Source organism: Lissotriton helveticus, chromosome 1_1, assembly GCF_964261635.1.
Source record: "Lissotriton helveticus chromosome 1_1, aLisHel1.1, whole genome shotgun sequence".
Lineage (NCBI taxonomy): Eukaryota > Metazoa > Chordata > Amphibia > Caudata > Salamandridae > Lissotriton > Lissotriton helveticus.
Window position 1 is genome coordinate 1806931923 of NC_136057.1, and position 20706 is coordinate 1806952628.

At 43.3% G+C, this 20706-nt stretch overlaps 1 protein-coding gene across 1 annotated transcript in view; it reads left to right on the forward strand.

Annotated features, from left to right (window-relative positions):
• The window catches only part of LOC144753053 (cytochrome P450 2D6-like), a 466095-nt gene that overhangs the window by 79336 nt on the left and 366053 nt on the right, over positions 1–20706 (forward strand). Inside the window, exon 2 of the mRNA XM_078640854.1 lies at positions 5713–5884. Coding sequence (XP_078496980.1) covers positions 5713–5884 — 172 coding nt within the window. The remainder of the gene's footprint in view (positions 1–5712; positions 5885–20706) is intronic.

Below are 20706 nucleotides of genomic sequence, written 5' to 3' on the forward strand. Positions count from 1 at the left end.
TTGCTCGTTTTCTTTGTTCGTTATGACATCTCTCTTAATGCTCAATTATAGTAATGCATGCCAGGCCATATGCCTGCGGAAGGGTCTATTAGCACTACTGCAAGCTGTTTGTGATCAACTTTCCGGGAGGATTAGCCGTTTGAACGCATTGTTATGACTCTGTACAACCGAGACTCTTAGCTGGCCTCTTCCTCCATTGCATACCGAATGATGGCTCACATGCTGGTTGATCGGCACTTCCTAAGACACTACGCTATGTGTAAGAAGCTTGATCAGGGGTCCCTTCCCCAGTCTACCATGTTGTCTGCAGGCGACTGCTCTGGCTACCCCCTGTGTGGGATGAAGGGCGTGATTGTCGCATGTTTATTTCTACTGTTCTTTATTAAACTGTCAATAAAAATACTTTTGACAAAAAAAACACTTGCCTTGCGCTCGCTGCGTCGCCGACTCTGCCCACCTCGATTATCTGCACTAACCGCAACTGCATTTAGAGAGGACAGATGAAAAGAGAACGTACCTAAAACAGTTCTGAAAGTGGAGTTAGAGATTCCACATCTTCTGCCCTTCTTTGCTTGTGTAAGAAAATGCCTCTTTTGCATGATCACCCACACAATATTGGACTTATGCTGCTATTTTTAGACTGGCAATTCTGGGTGTAGCTTATCCACATCCTTTGGTAGTGAATAACTCTACCAATGGGCGATGATCTGATTTGATTTTGAATGGGGTACCATAAGCTTATTTGCGAAAGTATTCTATGCCCCACCAGCATGCCAGTGTTTCTTTTTCTAACATAGAATATTTAACTTCAGCATCCCTAGGAGGCCTTGATGCAAAAGCAATAGTCACAACTTTTCCATCTTGATTCTGCATCAATACAGCACCAATTCCAATATTACTAGCATCATTAACAATAATAGAATTACAGTGGGTGTCAAAAATTGCCAAAGCAAACGTGGAAGACAATTCTTTCTTGAGATTGGAAAATTCTATAGCACATTCCTTACACCAAATAAATTGCTGTTTTTTTCATTAAACCTCTTATGTGGTTGGTCTTATCAGCAAACAGAGAAATACATTTTGCATAATGTTCAGTCAAACCTAGGAAAGATCTAAGCTTTAGATTGGGGTTTTGGGGCTTCTTCAATGGCTTTTATCAAATTCTGTTTTGGTGATATTCCCTTACAACTGATGTTATGACCCAAATAATCCACAGAGTCAATTTCAAATTTACAATTCTCTTTGGTCAAAGTCATACCATAGTTTTGCAAAATGTAAAAACTTTGCACAAAGGCTCAGCGTGCTCTTGCTTGAGGTTTCCGAACACCAGTATGTCATCTTGAAAATACATGGTATTTTTACCATCTCTAAACAGCTTATGCATGACCCTCTGAAATACAGCAGAAGCTGATATGAGACCAAACGGCATCCTCTTGTATCTAAAAGCCCCTTCAGGAATTATGAAAGACCTGTAGGGTTTGCTATCCTCATGCAAGACAATCTGATGGTATTCATTGGATAGATCCAACGTTGAAAACACAGCTGCCCATTTCAATGCTGAAAACATTTCATTTATATTGGGTAATGGGTGCCGATCAACCCACACACATTGGTTTAAATCTCTCAAATCGACACAGAGTCTAATTTTCCCATTAGGCTTGTGTACCACAACAACAGGAGACAGCCACTCAGACGATTTGATGTATTCATTTATGTCCTGACTACACAATGTGTCCAATTCTTCTCTTAATGCTTGTCTCATGGATAAAGGAACATTCCTAACTTTGTGTACTTTAGGAGTGGTATTCTGTTTCAAAATAATTTTATGCACAAAGTCTTTTAGCAAGCCTCACTTCGGTGAAAACACATTGGGAAATAATTTCTTCCATTCATTGGGTTTTCCTTCCTCTACATGAGAAATGAAATCAGCCTACCCTAAAACTTGTTCATGATAGTTGGGATCCAGGGTAATAAGCAAATCCTTTTGTTGAGACCATCCCAATAAGCAAGATTCCCCCTTTAGTTACAAACACATTAGCAGATATAGGGCCAGATGTAGGTAGGCTTTTACCGGTCGGTAACGGCCGAATTCGTCCGTTACCGACCGGTAAAAGGCATTTGAGATGTAGGGGGCAGAATCGGTAAATTTACCGTTCTGTAAATTTACCGATAGGTAATTTTACAGAATCTGTAAATATACCGGTCGGTAAATTTACTGACCGGTATATTTACAGAATCTGTAAAATTGATATGTAGGTGGGACTCTTATGAGTCCCACAAGGCCTTAGAAATCGGTATTTTACCATCAAATTCATTTTGATGGTGAAATACCGATTCAGGTGTGCATGCAAATGTGCGCATGCACACCTGTGCCATATGACAGGCAGACCTGCCCTTAGGGCAGGTATGCCTGCCATATGGCCCCCGAACCTTTTTTGGGGGTGCTAGAGGGTGTCAAAGTGACACCCCCTGCACCCTTGCCAAAAATCTGTATTTACCGATCGGTAAATACCGACCTGTAATGCCCCATTCATTCCTATGGGCTTCAAAGCCCATAGGAATGAATGGAGCATTACAGGTCGGTATTTACCGAATCGGTAAATACCGACTTTTACCGATTCGGTAAATAAACATCTGGATTTCCCTACATCTCCCCCCTTCATATTTACCGACTTTTAAATACCGAATCGGTAAAATTCGGTATTTAAGGGTCGGTAAATATGCTTTACCTACATCTAGCCCATAGTCTTTCCTTTGAAACTGATATTGGCAACAAAATATTCCAACACATGAATGGGTTTATTGCCATAACCAACCAATTTTATGTCGGAGGCTTACAATTGCGTGTTTGGCAATCTTTTAAGAAATTGATCACCAAATGGGGTATGGCGAGCACCAGAGTCAGTCATAACTTGAATATCTTTACCATCAATGTTAACAACACAGAATGTAGAGTTTTTGTTACTGTTATTGAGTTCATGAATGCAAAGAATAAATTCTTTGTCTAAATCATCAGACTCATGTCATACTTCCTTGATGTGGGCAGGCCTATTCCCATATTTGTTTTTATTTCTACACATTTTAGAACTGTGACCTTTGTTTTTACAATATCTACAGATCTGCCCGATAGTTGGGCACAATCTGTCATTTTCTAAATGACTAAGAGCCAGGTATAGGTGGCCATTTACCGGCCGGTAACGGCCGATTTCGGCCGTTACCGACCGGTAAATGGGTTTTTGGGATGAAGGGGGCCAATTTTACCGATTCGGTAAAATACAGATTCGGTATTTTTACTGATTCGGTAACTTCTAGATGTAGGTGGGACTCTTCTGAGTCCTAAAGGCCTTTCAGATTCGGTATTTTACCACCCAATCCAATTGGGTGGTAAAATACCGAATCCAGGTGTGCTTGCACATGTGTGCATGCACACCTATGCCATGTGACAGACAGACATGCCCTTATGGCATGTCTGTGTGCCACATGGCACACATGCCTGTATTTGGGGTGCTAGAGGGTGTCAAAGTGACACCCCTGCACCCTTGCTGGAATCGATATTTACCGAATCTGTAAATACCAATTCGGTAATGCCCATTGATTCCTATGGGCTTCAATGCCCATAGGAATCAATGGGCATTACCGAATCGGTATTTACAGAATCGGTAAATACCGAATCTTAACGATTCGGTATTTACCGATTCTGTAATACCTACATCCCCCCCCTCTATTTTACCACATCTTAAATACCGAATCGGTAAAATTCAGTATTTAAGAAGTGGTAAAATAAAATTACCTACATCTAGGCCTAGGTGACCCACATTTGAACAAACATAATTGTTTCTGTTAGAAACTTGAGGACTCAATTTGGTTTTTTTCGTACTACTATCTTTTGATGATTTATCGTCTTTAACACTCTTTTTCACAACTTGTAACTCAGAAGTGAGTTTAGCCACTAACTTCCTCATACCTAACTTCATGTATTCAAATCTATGACTAATGTCAATAGCTTTCCCTAAAGTATGGTATTCCACAGCTAATATTTTCTCTTGTAATTGTGTTACCAATCTTGTGTACCATTTGATCATGCAACATCGGATCAAGATATTCTCCATAATTACATTTTGTAGCAAGGACTCTTAAACCATTAACAAATAAATCAAAAGATCCATTGGACAATTGAGCTCTACTCAAAAATGTATGTCTAGCATCTACTTCATTATCTTTCTTGATATATAATGTATCTAATTGAGAAACAGCCATGTCACACACGTCAAGATCATCTTCATCTTCACCAACCACTCCTTAATCATTTAATTAAAATTGAAGAGAAAGCATGTGTGAATTCAGTACCAAAAAATAGTTATTTAAAAAATGTCTACTAATGGGGGTTAATTTACAAATCATGTTTACTTGAAAACGTGAACCCTAAGCTGAAACAAGAAGTTGAAAGGTTGTAATCAGTTTGCTTGGTGCACATTGTTTCTCTGCCATGATATTGCAGGCATTCAAGTTGTTTTCTGTCAGGAAATATCAGGGCAGGTTTGCAGTGACCCTACCTACTTGGAAGCAAATGTTTTTAAGGGTGTTCCAGTACTGTACCTACAGAATTGCCCCTACTGGACTTTGTTGAATGTAGTCCACTTTAAGAGTTTGACACTCCCAGGAAATTCGACATCAAGTTCACCCTGTGCGCTCTCACATCTTTTCTATAAACCTTTACCTGAGACCATGTTTGGTTTTTTAGTATGGTATGTCACAATTTGCTGCTTTTATTATGGGTTGCATTATTATTCATTTAGCAGGGTACATGTGCATCCTTGGGGTTTGTCAATGTCTTACAAAAGCTTTTATAGGTAAAGCAAGAGAAATTGTGATAATATGGGAAATTGGCTCTAAGTGGAAATTATTAGACCCTTGGAACATGTTTCCTGCCACAATTAGACAGGCCATAATATGATTTTCCTACATTCTCTTGTGAAGTTGGCCACTCTGAGATCCCCGGCCATTGAGGATAAAAGTTTCAATTGAATCAACATTTTAAGGTCACAAAAGTATATGTAATATAGGTAACACCTGAATATGCGTGTACATGTGTATCTAACAATAGTGAGTATGTCTTTGTTTCTTATCTATTCTCCTTGCCTGACCCCATTAATTGTCAATTTCCCTCTTCTCTCTAAATACCCTGATGTGTGTCTTTCCCTCCCTATGTCTTTGTGCGAGTTCACAAAGGTGAGCATTGAAAAGGCTAATTTAAAGTACATCTTTGCCACTGTCTTGGGCTGCAACAGTGATATTTGACTACCTTAGCTTTAAATGGCCGCTTGACAACCATTAACATAAAGTGATACGTTTGCCTGGAAACGTACCAGCATTTGTTGGTAACTCTTAACTAATTGTTTTACTACAAAGCAAAATAGCAGTCCAACAAAAGCATAATTGTGCAACAAAACAAACAGCATGTATACACACAACAACCATATTTTAGCACAGTTATAACACACTGGAAGGATGCAGCACAAAAGCACAGCAGACAAAAAATCCCAATACATTGCGACCACAATAAAACGCAACACATCAAATATGCACAAGTATTTTTGTCACACATTACCAGCTCTAGAAATTCTTCCATGAAAATATGGTGGTAAAAGGTGTTTGTTTGCAGCAAGCACTGCCTTACTATTTCCCTCTATTTCCTCGCTTTCTTTTTTGCAGCTCAGGAAAAAGTATGGTGATGTTTTCAGCTTACAGTTCTGCTGGGATAACGTGGTGGTCATCAATGGGCTGGAGTCAGTGAAGGAGGGGCTCATTACCAAATCTGACGACACATCCGACCGACCTAATTTTCCAGTTATGGAGAAGTATACCTTTAAGGAGAACTGTTCAGGTATGTCTCCACTGTCTATAGCTGTAGGAACTACTCATGCAAAGATTCTCATGTAAGTAAATTTTCAATTGGCTTGGAGTGGGCACTCAAGAGCTGGAATGCAGTAGTGGCTGGTGCAGGTAAGCGTGGTGGGTCTTGGCGGGGGAAGTCAACAGACGACAGAATAGGTTTTATTTATTTATTTAAATGAACCTATTCCGTCATCTGTCGACCACCCCACCCTGCCCCGCCCCACCTCACCACGCTTACCTGTGCCAGTCGTTGCTGCTGGAATGACCTGTGATGTTGTGCAATCCAAGAAACCTACATATTTGTAAATATTCACACGTTCCTTTCTCATTCATTTCCTACCTGGAGAGGTCTGAAATTTGCCAGAACCCGGAGTGGGAAAAGCAGCAAAAATATGTTTCCTTTTTAAAAAAAAACTGTTACTTGTCACAGCATGGCAAGTCAATATATGAAGCCTTGTACAAAATATAATTGTCAATGTGGCGGTAATGCACTATTTCCTCAACTTTTTCTTAAAAATAAATGTAAGTCCTAACTGTGAGTATTGCTTTCTATTAGCAATAGCTAGTGTTCATTTTGCTGTGTGACTTCAGCATGATGAATCCAAAATGTATGTCCTTTTGCAAAATCACCAAAAAGCCGTCATTGTCAACATTATACTCCAATGAAACTGAAGTACCAGTCTATTGGCAGAATTAAGTCCCTATTCAATCTGAAGACATATGACAAAATAAGGACAAGAGATTGAATTTTGAACACCAAATACTTAATTCAGCTGCAGCTCTTTTTGACCGTCTGTATTCTGTCTTTCTGGAGTCCCTAGACACACTGAGACAGATTTACTAATCTTTCATGCAATGCAGGGCAGCAAGGCAGCTTACTGTTCTATGTTGCGTGAAGAGAAGAGAGCAGAAGTGCTCCACATCTGCTTAGATATGCCGCACATTGGTCTGGTGCAGTCCAGGTAGCCTAGAGCGAATGTAGGCAAACTTGGACTGTGGTGCAAGGGTGCCTGTGTTACAAGCAGTATGGTTTATGTACAGGAAGGTACCTTCCTGCACAAAAAAACTCCCTCAAGGCATTTTCCTCTTCTATTTTTAGTGTATAATGCAGCACACATAGAAAGAGGAGATAATGAGAAGAAAAAAAGATTTCTCTCCTTATTACTCCATTCTCTGTGAGACGTAGTGATTTCTCACAATTCCAGGTTTATAAACCTTTGTAAATATGGGATATGTAATCCATGGGTGGATGTATGGGAACGCCCATGCTCCCATGCTCCACCCTTGGAACTCCTCCCAGAAAGAAATGTAACACAGTACAGTGGAAGCCACTGTGTTGCCCTACATTTCTGTACAAAGACACGAAAGGCTGCACAAATCTCTGTCTACTAGCATTTTGCATCGTGGCTGTTCCAGAAAAGTGGTGCAACCATGCCTCAACATTTTAGTAAATGTAGACCACTCTTTTCAGTTGGAGAATGATTACATTATCACCTGTCCATGACTAAGAGCCAGACTAACCGCAATATTTTCCAATTTTGCTTTCAGGAAGATGACTAAATATAAGTATTAAAACTCTTATTTCAGTATTATGCCATTTAGCCAAGATTTACCATTGAAGAGGCTCTTACCAAAAGCCATTATCCTGGTCTTGGGTTGGGTTGATTATTGACAAACAGTACCCTAGGATTAACAATCTCAGGCCAAGATTTGTACGGCTTAACACCGCAGTGGCATCTGTGCAAAACAGCGTTGTCTCCCTTACACCTTGCACCTTTATAGGACCATAATCTGCAAGTGTCAAACCTTGATCAAGATCAGCAGTATGGAAATTGGATAATATCTTTGCAATGGTACACTCTTGCTTCACACTATAGCATGCATTAGACTGCTTCTTATGTTCTCACAGTTGAACAGCTGTAACTAATTGTTACCCAGTGCTTAATTTTAGCAAGTGGTTTCCGGTGTTTGGCACCAGCAATTAATCGTTAGCAGTGGCGCTTGTGGCAGTCTGGACAAGGTGGTGCTGTCTGGCTATAATACAGATAACAACAACACAGTCAATTATTTATTCAGTATGCATTAAAAATGACTATTACATACCGCCAAAGCCATTCGTAGAGCTTTGGGGGCCTGGATAGTCCGAATTGTCATGCTTGGAGGAGTGTGATCATTAGTTACTATCATTGGCAGCATGACAAGGGCAATGTGTGGTGCATGTTGCAGTGCCCTCCTGACCAGAGCCTTGGCGTTTTCTTTTTTTTTACAAATAAAGCATCTTTGGTACCACAGTCAAACTAGAGATCATCAATGCATTAATCAATGTGGAGCAACCTGTGGAGCTCTTTGTAGTATCTTTGTAACATTAGCCCATTTGTGATTCTGCTAGTAAAGAACTTTAACACATGTGTTGCTACGGGGGCTCAGCATTGCCAACTGCTTATAATTGGAAGAATGATTTATCTCGCTTCCAGGATGTGGCTTGTGACAACTTTAACTTTCTTTATGAATTATTCGCTTTTGCCATTGAGCCATTCCCTTAAGAGCACTTCTATTCTCTGCTGTTCCATGCAGCCATTAGGTAATGTTTGTGCCATCCACATTTCCGATAAGCCCACATAAGTGTTTCCTCCTCACCATCATGCTGTAATTAGATGTATTCGTCGACCAGTAGAGAGTGCTTCCGTTGCAATGCATGCTGTGCATTGTCCTTGGGAGTAGCACTACCTGGTAAGAATTATGAAGCTGTTTTCTTCAGTGCAGAAGTCATCTTGAAGCAAAGATTTCATCACCTAAAAGCACACGCTCCGTGTGATAACTTTAATATGTATATGCACATGTGCTATGTTATTTGTCAGGTTTTATTTTTGAAGAACATTTTGTATGTGAACAAATGCTAAATCAAATGCAAAACAAACTATGTCATTCAAATATACGGCCTGACAATATTATAGTGCATTTGCTTAGTTCTGTACATCATCCCTTAAATTAACATTTGTTTCTTAAGAAGACTGAGTTTGCTCTAAGGGGGAGCCACCTTTCATAACGACTTACATGACCCACGGTGTGGTTCTCTTGTGCCTCTCTTGTAGCCTGTGATGGACTCTCCCTCTAAAATTCTCTTGCTGTGAAGGAGCCATCCGTCGTCCATCCAACAAAGCAAAGAGCGGCCACGTTCACGGTCTGCTTGAGAGGACTCACTTATGTCTCTGAAAACAGACATTGATAGGACCACCATCTCTGGTTGTAAAGAGGCTGATTGTTATCACAAGACTAGGGAGAATGGATGTATGTGAGCCCCAGTGATTACAGCATGAGCAGGGAGAAGTAGAGTCCTGGCGCTCCAAAACTCTGTGAGGAAGCATACCTGCCTCATAAGCCGAGGCAACCTGGAGCACCACACTGTGGACACCAAGCCAGGCCCAACATATGTGGTAAGGGTCCTTGGATTTGTCGCTGCCTTGGTTGCAGCCACGGTCGGTAGTGGGTGTACCTGCAGGGCGGTGACGTGGGGAGGGGGAGGGGCAGGGTGGGGGTAGTAATCTATGGATTACGGAGCTTTGAAGGTAAGTAAACATATAAATAAATAAAACGAATTTCGTTGAGCGCACTGCATCGTATTTGGGGATGCAGTGCACGCAACGAAATTCGTTTTACTTATTTATATGTTTACTTACCTGTAAAGCTCCGTAACCCATAGGTTACTATCCCCCACCCTGCCCCTCCCCCTCCCCACGTCACCACCCTGCAGGTACACCCACTACCGACTGCGGCTGCTTAGTTGCCTCCCTGCATGAAGCCACAGTTGTGGCACCACTACAGACCCTGTATGCTGGTCCAAATCTTCTCTCCCTTCCAGCCCAACCTTTGCTGGTCCTCAGGGAGCACTTGCTGCTCCGTTGCCAGCACAAGACTCTTTTACCACTGGGGAGTTTACTAGCAAAGACTCCCATAGCCCTCTGGTTGGGCACATTTAATAGCAGCAAGCCCTGCCTCTGCCCAGTCATACATTCCGAGGAGGGCACATGCAACACCAGAAACACCCATCCATGCCCTGGATACAGTGTGTGCGGGAGCTTTTGGAGCCTGCCATGTACATCAACACCAATGGCAGTGGCCTGGGGAGCAAATCCATAGCAGGGAGTGCAGTGACCCTGTATGGCCACCCTGAGCACCGCCTCCTTTGGGCATGTTCCTGGTGCTGCCCAGATTCTTGTGTACATGCTTCACTGCCTGCCCACATTGTTGAATAAACTATTGTGCTCATGGCCTAGCTGCAACTGCCCTTGTCTTTTCATATTCTGCTTGCCTCAAGCATGCACTGTCCTACTGTTTACACTCACCAGACTGTCCTATCCAGATATATGTGCACCCTCAACTTTTGGAAGTACAAAAATAACCTTTTCAAAATATACTAAGACATAACAGTACATCTCAGAGCCTGAGAGGTCATTCAATCAGATGTCCCCCACTCAGTGGCAACCTATATAAAATGTATTTGCTTTCCCCACTTAAGGGAGATTACATCTTTCAAATATATGTATGCAGTCTCACCATTTTTTAAATTAAAAGATTCAAACTGGCCAGTGTAGGAGAGTGCCCTTTTTGTATGATCACCCCACACTTTTTTCTCCAGTTCTGATGGTTAGGACTCTGAAAGTGCACTGGAACCTGCTAACCAGGCAACAGTGCCAGTGCTCTCTCCTTAAAACATGACACATGTGAACTGGTAAGCCCACTTGGCAAGGACGTTAACCTTTTATAAATCCCTAGTAAGTGGTACTAGTGGTACTCGTGGTACCCAGGGTACAGGAGTTAAAGGGGTCACCAAGACCTGAAGCACAGATTGTGCCACCCTGAATTAAAAAAGTAAACAGATTACAGCAGTCCTGTCATTGCAAACTGCATGAGCAGTGCAAACTGCTCAAACTTGACTTTGCCCTCACCATGTGTGGCAAGGTCAGAGCACTGTTTTTAATATATATCAGTCACCCCTAAGGTAGGCCTCCTGAGCCCAGAAGGCAAGGTGCATTATATTAAAGGTGTGGACATATACATGTACGCTTATATGTCCATATAGTAGCCTCCTTCCATCAGGGGTGACTATAAGTGTTCAGGGGGACACAGGATAACATGGGCTAGTACCCTGGCACCCCCAAATTGTCATCTCAATTATGGTCCCACTGAGTAGTGTCAAGTTTGGTATCAAACAACTTGTCTCATCAAACCTGACCTTTTTTTAAAGTCAGATGTATTATGATGTGCACCCAGGTGCCTACATTTGAGATTGCCCACCTCGTTGCTCCAGACTTTCTGGTGCCCTGGCTGACAGCATGTAGCTGTTGCCACCAGACCGGAATCTGACCCCCAGCCAAGAGGTGTGAACTCTCAGGAGGCAGAAATAAAGGCTAGTGAAGTGGCACAACCAGGCATTTAGCTTCAAAGCCCTCACTGCCTTTGATATGCAAATAGGCTTCCTTCCAGAGGAGGAAAAAGCCAACCCCCTGCCTCTGACACATTTGCAGCACAGGCAGGGGGGAAATTAATTAGTCAGGTGGTGTACACCCCCAGCAGAGGCTAGCCACACTTCTATGGTGGGATACCTGATCTCTATAGTCGAAAAAGTGTTCTGCCATTTTTAAAAGTGGCAGAATAAAGGTTTCTGTGTGGAAAAGGTGCCACACTCCACAGGAAGTGGTCACCTCAGAGTTAGATTAGCTGCTGGGACTAGAAGCCCATCGGCTACTAGCTCCCACACCCCTAACATCCCTAAATCTAGGTTTTAAGGTGTCTCCTGGCACCATAACCCCAGATCTGCTTGAATTATGACAAATGGCAAGGAAGAAACATGTGACTGTGACTTCAGGCAAGGAAGAAACCTGTGACTGTGACTTCAGAAGCTGCAAAAACTAAATATGTGATAATTTGCACCTGTGACAACCACCCTGCAACTGCATTACCACGAGTTGTCCTGGACCAGAGATCCACTCTAAAGGAAATAGGAACCTCTCTGCAAGCCAAAGCCAGCTCTCTTGGACTAGAGGTACTATTCCCGTGCAGCCTTCAAGCACATCACACTCCAAATACCAAAGAATCGCTGGCTATGGCCCACTGAGGGATCACCCTAAAGTAAATGGTTTAGTGGATTGTGGTGAATGTAGTCCTGATCTTCAGCAGATGGATACTATTTTCCCCTGTACTCCAGGACATCGAAGTAACTGAAAGTTGTGTTTGCTACTACCATGGCTTGATGGTGGCTAGCCTGGAAACCACTACCTTTGTTCAATGCTCTGCCTTGAGGGAATCCCACAGCATCTTCAACGCATCACCTCAGTGGCTCAGTTGTTTAGATTTTGCACCCCTTTCCTCACCAGCACCATCTAAGCAGCAAAACCAGCTCTTGTGGCTTCCGCATTCAGCACCAGGGGCATCTATGACTCCTCTGCACCCGTGCCCTATGAGCCAGGTAAAATTCAACTGACTTTCGTAGCCTGGTCCACTGGGCTCGACCTGCAAGTGACCGAGTGTCACTAGTGTGTTTTCCCATTGACTGCATCGTTATCGTTTTGCAGGAGTTAAATGCACTTATTTTGTTTTCCTTTAAAATTATATAACCCTGGGTATATTGATCCAATTGTGTTCTTCTGGTGTTAAGATTGATATAAATATCTGCTTTATATTTATTGGTTTTGAGTTATTTTTTTGCCATGCCAGTTACTTGTCGGCCATGTTGGTACTCTGAAATGCATAACAAGTGTTTCTCTAGTAACTCCTGACTGCTATGTGCCACACTACTAGGACTGAGCTAGGGATTTATTATTGTGAAATCAAGGACCTATTTGTGGTAACATGAAGGTATTCTATAGAGAAGTCTAACTACACTCCTTAAATATCACCCAACTTTCCTACAGCCAGTTTCACATTTCTTGTCATGCCTGTCAACAATTATTCACCTCAATAATACAAAGGTAGTTTAATGTTGGCCCAAATGGAGCAATCTTGCTCCATCCCTGTCCCAGTGATACAGTCTCAAATTGTCTGCTAAAAAATGGTTTTCAATGGGACAAGGGGACGTTATGTGAACTGGACGATCTGTCTATTTTCATGAATGTGTAGGATTTTGAGACGCTATAGCACAAAATAAAATAGTCTTTTTCTCCTGTGGGGAGATATAAGCCCCAAGAGGCTGCTCACATTATGACGCTGTAGTGCAATTTATTGCTAGAAAATGCTTCTTTGAAGTTGCCGGAACTGCCCCACACTTCTTTCAAACTGTTTCCATGCGGTGTGGGCGTAGTGGGCGTAGTGGGGCTCCGCGGAGCTACGCGGAGTGGGCGAGAAGCTACGCCCACTCCCGCACTCCGCGTAGCCCCACTACGCACCTCCCTCCCGCTCTCCTCTACATACATTATTTAAGGAAAATACCCTTAATAAAACAATTTTAAAGCACTTACCGTGTCCGGGGCACGTCCGGGGCTCCCTCTTGGAATTGCGTCGCCATAGATACCAATGCGCATGCGCGGGCGGCCGCGCATGCGAATTTCTCCCGAGAAATGCGCATGCGCGGCCCCCCGCGCATGCGCATTGGTAGCTATGATGGGACGCTATTCCAAGAGGGAGCCCCGGACGTGCCCCGGACACGGTAAGTGCTTTAAAATTGTTTTATTAAGGGTATTTTCCTTAAATAATGTATGTAGGGGAGGGCGGGAGGGAGGCGGGTGGCGGCCGACTCGGCTACGCACACGGAGTGGGCGTAGTGTTGCCGGCTACGCTGTCTACGCAAAATGCGTAGGAGGCAACACTACGCCTACTCTGTGGGCGTAGCCGATTCGGACGCCCAGGGTTAGGTGGTCTTTTGCTCCACAGCTTGGAGCCATGTCCTGGATGTTGGGTTTTGCATTGCTTCCCTGATACTAAATTTTAGACCGGAGGTGAGTGATCAAGTGCTTGTATATCACCACAGTGGCTTACCGACCATCTGAGTCCTGAGTAAACTCACCTCAGGTCAAACTTCGGTTATTAATCTTGTCCGGGGAAGTTGTTGTAATAAAACGTTACCTTAACTCCCACTACACAGTTATAGCCCCTGATGAAAGTGTAGTAACATGCTCCTGCTCAGCACTGCTTCAACAAAGGTTTGCTTATCATGGACCTCATTCCAAGGCTGGTAGCAGATTCGATAATGAAGCATGCACAGATATATGTTGTGCTTTTCTTAAATTACTTCTGTACTTTCCAAATTGCCTGTCCTACAGCCTGAGCCTGTCAGTAAGTGAGGATTCTCAGACAGCCCCAACACACACACACACACATGCGCACACACACACCCACACACGGGTTAAGAGAGGATGTTGGAAGGATGGAACAAAAGGTAGAGAAAATAGGTAGAGAGGGAAGAAGAGATTAGACTGGAATGACAGTTAAAGAAAAAAATTGATTTGCCTCGTTTTGGAGAAAACACAAAACCATAGTTGAGTGCAAAGAGAGGGGAAAAGCCAGGCTATAGGTTGAGCCACAAAGGTAGGAAGAGAGAGAGAGAGAGAGAGACATGAAGGTGAGAGAAAGGGTGGAAGGGTTTAGAGCACTCCCATAAAATTGAAACAAGCACCTATGTAATCCTGGGGGAAAATAGATTGCACAATTTTTTTTACATGCAGTGCATACAGGAGGATGAATTCAATATCATGAGGATTCCATTCAATAAAATTTTATTTAGGGAAAACAGGTTTCTGGAGAAAGTTATTCAAGAACAGCTGTGTCATCCTAAAAACGTTTAGGGCCCTGGGGAAGACATCATTTGGGGTCGCCTATTGGAAAAAGTTAGATTTTTTTTCACCCATTTTGTAGTAATTGAATCAAACATAATGCCTAAAAATATGAAAGTATGTTAAACTTACAGAAACTGAATCACACAGAAACAGCTGCTATTACCTTGCCCAAGTCCCCATAAATCCATAAAATTACACTGGAGAGGAGGAGTTGAGATAGAGAAGTAGACAGAGGTGATGTTATGTTATATGTATTTATTTTGCGCGCAGATACTCAACAGAGTGTCCCGGTGCGTACTTGGGAAAAGGAGACAAAAGCCAGGGCAACAACTAGAAGAGAAGTGTTTTTAACTTTTTTTTTTTAAATTGCAAGATCTTGTATGCCGCGCAGCACCAAGGGTAATGCTTTCCATGCCAAAGCAGCTTTCTCCACCAAGCCTTTGGCGTTTGATCCTAGGGGTCTGCAACAGAAGTTGGGAAGAAGACCGCAACTGTCTCACTGGATTGTAGAAGGCAAACCTCTTCTGTAGGTAAGTAGGACCCGAACCATGAAGAGCCCTATGGGCAATAGCCAAAGTTTAACATTTAATTCGGGACTCCACAAGGAGCCAGTGTAAAGAGCGCAAATGAACGCGTACACAACACCTGCTAGATACCCCCAGCTGGAGTCTAGCAGCCGAATTTTGAACAACCTGCAATTTATTCAGGAGGGAGCCGGAAATGCCCACATAAGGTGCATTGGCATAGTCCATGTGGGACAAGACCAAGGCGTGAACAACCGTTTCTTTAGCATGTCTTGGCAGGAGAGGGAGAAACTTCCTCAGGGCTTTCAGAGTGCCGAAGCAGGTCCCAACCAGCTTCTTGACCTGGGTTGTAAAAGACAGGTTCTCATTGAACAAAACCCGCAGATTTTTAGCAGCATTACCCATTGCACTAGGCAAGGGGAAGCCGGGGGACCATAACCTCTCTCTGAAGTTACCAGAAAAAACGCCATACAAAAGGGCCTCTGACTTCTCTTCATAACACTTTAGCTGGAGTTTTAGACTTCTCACTAACCACCTCGCTATTACGTGAGCTGGAAACCCACCTTTTTCCCTGTTTGCTAAACTGACTCATATAAGGTATATCAACCGTAGTTCTAAAACATACCAGAGTTGTGGCACATTTGTGTCTATTGAAAACACCTAAATCTGATACACAATACAAACTGGTGTAAACATCCTTAACTGTCTAAACATCCTTAACTGATTTCTCATTTCCTTACCCTGACCCAAAATACAAAATAGTGATGGCCAATGTTTGTAAAAACAAGTATTGCAAGCAATGTAAGGAATACAGTATGATGCATTGGTGTATGGATTTGTATTTAATGTGACCATTTACTTGCCTTACAGATTTTTATACATACGTATTATACAGTGACTTCGAATGGTGATATACTTGGAAATGTTGTGATATAACCTTTGGGTATTGATTATATCTATCTCTGGACAATACATTACCTCTTCAGATCCTCTCGTCTATCTGCTGTCCTTTATACTAAAGGTATCATTTTTACAAAGATCTTGACCAGACAATAATGATCATCGATGTTTAGAAGGGGCTAAATGAGAACCTTTTCGATTTTTTCGGTTTCCTTAATGAAGTATATGGGAAGTGGTTCTTTCACACTGGCACTAACACCACTTTAGTCTCATTCTTTAGATAAATACAGTCCAGTACTGGGTCCCGTTGATTCAATATTTTGAGAAACTTGTTTATTCCCTTTTTGGAAATTTTGAGCCAATATCTTGGAAATTAGTTTTCCTGAAATAAAAAAATAATTTTTACATTCTTTCACGTTTTCCAACACCTGCTTTTTCACTCTTTTCACTCTTTGGGGTCTATTGTTATAACGCTCAATTTTCCTTATAGTGTACCCTGTTTTTGTTACAGCCTTGAGAAAGGTCTGGCGCTACTCGCCATATAGGGTGAAACAGGTGTTGGGTGTCCTCTATTCTGTGTTCAATAAAGTTATGAAAATTTATATTATGAATGGAATTCTTAAAGGAGAAGAATGAACAAAATATGTAACAACTGAGTTTGATAATATACTACATACAAAAGGATGGATTTATCTATGCTATATTAAACACCAGCTATTCAAAATACAAAGGAACGTATGCTCAAACCCAATTTCAATTCCCTTTTCTGAAGCTCCTATTGTCCAGAGCTTTGAGCAGTGTTCCCTCACTGATTGAACCTTCTATGAATAAAGATTTAGACCTGGGACTCCTGGACCTCCCACCCTGGCTATAACACTTTAGCTGCGCCTGAGCGAGCCAGCGAAAGACAGAGGACAAACAATGTTGAGCCGAGAGAACTGAATAATCGTCCCTTCCCCAGGAGAACAGAAGCTGGGTGTCATCAGTGTAGGCCATCACCTTAGCCCCTAATGACTCCGCTAAATATATCAGCGGAGTGATATAGATGTTAAAGAGAAAAGGACTAAGGGATGACCCCTGCAGGACCCCAGTGGCCACCCGCTGGGGCACAGAGGCACATGGGGAAAGCCAGATCTGCTGCGAGCGGCCTTCCAGGAAGGACCTGATCCAGCCCCAGACATACCTGGATATACCAATCTCCAAGAGGCGATCCAGGAGCAGGGAGTGGGGCACAGTGCTGAATGCCGACGAGAGATCTAGCATGACCAATGCGGCTCTCCTGCCGGCATCCAAACACTGACGAATAGCCTCTGACACCTTTAACAGAGCTGATTCGGTACTAAACGAGGCACGGAATCCAGATTGAGCCGGATGTAACAGGCCCGAGGCCTCAACGACATTGGTAAGTTGATTTGTAATGACCTTCTCACAGACCTTAGCCAGACTTGGCAGAAGCGAGATAGGGTGGTAATTTCCCGGTATCAACGGGTCAAGGGACAGCTTCTTGAGGAGGGGGAGAATTTGTGCCAGCTTCCAGGAAGCCGGGACAAGAGCTTCCTGCAATGACATGTTAACAATTTGATTAACTTCGGGATTGATGGTGTCCGCCGCAGCGGCCAGAAGTTTAGCAGCACAGGGATAAGTTGGGGATCCCGACTTCAAGGCTTTGAGAATTTTAAGGGAGCAGGCCAGATCTAATGGCTCAAAGGCTGACAGTGTATTGGCAAGACCAGCAACAGACTGGCCAGACACGGGAGACTTGGGCGCTGTAGTACAGGAGGAGAAAGTAGCTAGTATAATGCAAATTTTGTCCAAAAAAAACTTAGCAAGAGAATTACACCAAGACTCCGAAACCGGCGCAGCACGAGCCTGGGCACTGGGAGACATAAAACTTTGCACAATAGAAAAGATTTCTTTGGAATAATTGTTGGCCTGATCGATACAAAAAGTATAGTAACAACTTTTAGCGACCGCTATAGCGGTGTAGTAGCTTTTTTGTTTGGATCTAAGTGTGTGTTTCACCATAGGGAAATAACCGATAGAGCGCCATCCCCTCTCCAGTATTTTACATTCATGTTTCAAGACTTTCAGCTCTGGAGAGAACCAGAGATTGGAGGGGGAATCTCTTGCCAGCTTATGCCGGCAAGGTGCAGAAAGAGCAGACACTGAGTCAGAGATCCAGTAAGTAAACCTGGACACATTTCCCTCCAGGTCATGCTGAAGAGAAGGCCGAAAAGTAGCCAAAGTACGGATGAATTGGAGAGGGTCAATTTTACTAAAGGTAGGAGGGCGATGGCAGCCAACCAACCTGACAGGCTGAGTGATTTCCAGGAAAAACATATAAGGAAGTGGTCCGACCAAGAGACAGGCGAGGGCTTGGTCACCTGAATAGGGAAGTTAGAGCAAATGGGGTCTAAGATGTGGCCCCCTTGATGGGTGGGATGGGTGATCCATTGAGAGAGATGGGCCAGTTGAAGGGAGCCAAGGAAGTCAGCTGAGTCTCTGGCCTCAAACTGATAGAGGTGAAGATTCACAGCACCCAAAACCACGGAGCAGGAAAAACATAGTGCTCGCTCAGCCACTGACTCCCCACAAGATTTAAGAAAGGCGTCAGCTGGGTCAGGGGGATGGTACATGAGGGAGCCACCTAATGTGAAATGGGCCGAAAACTGAATGCTGAAGTCCAAAGTCTCACACTTGCCCCAAATGCTGGAGGATTCACTATGAAGAACCCAATTATCCCTGTGCATAATGGCCAAGCCACCCCCTCTACCAACTGGGCTGTCCACATGATGAAGCTTATAGCCAGCAGATGTTGCCAGCGCAACAATGGGGTTGGATGAGGAGTCCAGCCAAGTCTCTGTGACAAACAACAAGTACAATGAATTGTCAGAGACTGGGTCAAACACGTCCATATAGTGCTTCCTCAATCATCCAGCATTAATAAGGGCAGCTCTAACATACAATGCCCTCGAGGACTCATTAGGCAGATTGCTAGAGGGGAGCACTGGCGCAGGAATAAAATCCCAATCCGAGCAAACAATGTCTAAATTAGGAAGCATAGAGCGACTGCTAAGTGAAGGGCATAAGGGAGGCCGCAGTGTTTTTAGAAAATCACCAGATGACTGCAGAACATTACGAGCAGAAGACCCAACTTGGGCAGCATAACTGGCCCTGGCCGCTGACTTGGCACTGACGGGCGCAGATGGGCTTGCCATCCGTGCGCCCGCTGCGATCGTCAGATGCACGCATGAGTAGAGGCCATTAAATAGGGTTAAATGGGGATGGCGTGCAGCATGCAGCGACTAGAGCACTGACTGCGAATGGCGAGAGGCGCAACAAAATGGCCGCTAAAACTAGACTGGCCTCAGGCAGGTGCAGGTAGGACGGAGTATAACACACTCCGGATGTTAAAAATAGCAGCAATTGCAAGCCACAAAATAAACAGAGCAATGACCCCCCCCCCCCCCAATAATTCCCCAAGTGACAGCAAATACGATTGTAGCAAAGTTAAAAATGAATATATTAAAACAATAGCAGAGAGGTAAAAATAGACCTTTTGCAAGCACTGCACGCACAAGCACAGCCTATTAAATAGTGTTTGCAGCATCTAGCGACTAGAGCGCTGACCACGAATGGCGGGAGGCACAACAAAATGGCTGCTAAAACTAGACTGCCCTCAGGAAAGGGCAGAGTGCAGGTAGGACGCAGTATAACTCACTCCGGACGTTAAAAATAGCAGCAATTCCAAGCGACACAATAAACTGAGCAGTGACCCCCCAAATAATTCCCCAAGTGACAGCAAATATGATTTTAGCAAAGTTAAAATGAATATATTGATGTGAGAGAGAGATCACCCTCCCAGGGGGCCCTTTAAGCTAGGAGCCCTGGGCAATTGCCCACTTTGCTCATGCCTTTAAACATCTTTGTAGAACAGGTTTTCTTGCACCCTCAAGCCACCTGCAACTCACTTAGCCCCCCAGTTCAAACTCTACCACTAACAGCCCAGCATCCCTCTGTCTTAACCAACAGACCTCACTTCATGGGACCTTGTCCGAACCTTTCCTGTCCCTAACAACACCGTTAGCCCTCAATAAACACAAATATATGACAAGAAAGCTACCACTTTCAGTCTTAAATGAGAATAGGTTATTCAAACTTGATAAAGATTTGTCAAAAAACAATATGAAGAGACTCTAGACATGCAATAATATCAGCACTAAGCACCACCCCCTAGTAGAAGCATAATGTGCCATTAGTAAAGCTTAATATATTGTGTAGGTATCATTAATGGCTTGCCATTACACTTGCATCCTAAAACTGTGACCGTAGATCAAGCTGTTCTTTTGCCTTTGCTTCAGGAGCAGAAAAATAATTTGAAGACTCTTTACAGCTTTATGTCTGGCAATTTCTTGCAGGAACAATTGTGTACTGGTACCGTTCAAGGGCAATATAATGTATCTAAAACACCTATGCTGACCAACTGTGCCGGGACAGACTTTTGAGCTCACAAATAAGGCAACTGGGTCACATTGGGTCAGCTTTGTGAGTCATGCCAAGTAGTGTAATGATTGCAGTAAACTAAAGTCCCATAGAGAATAGAATGGGTCTAGTATAAA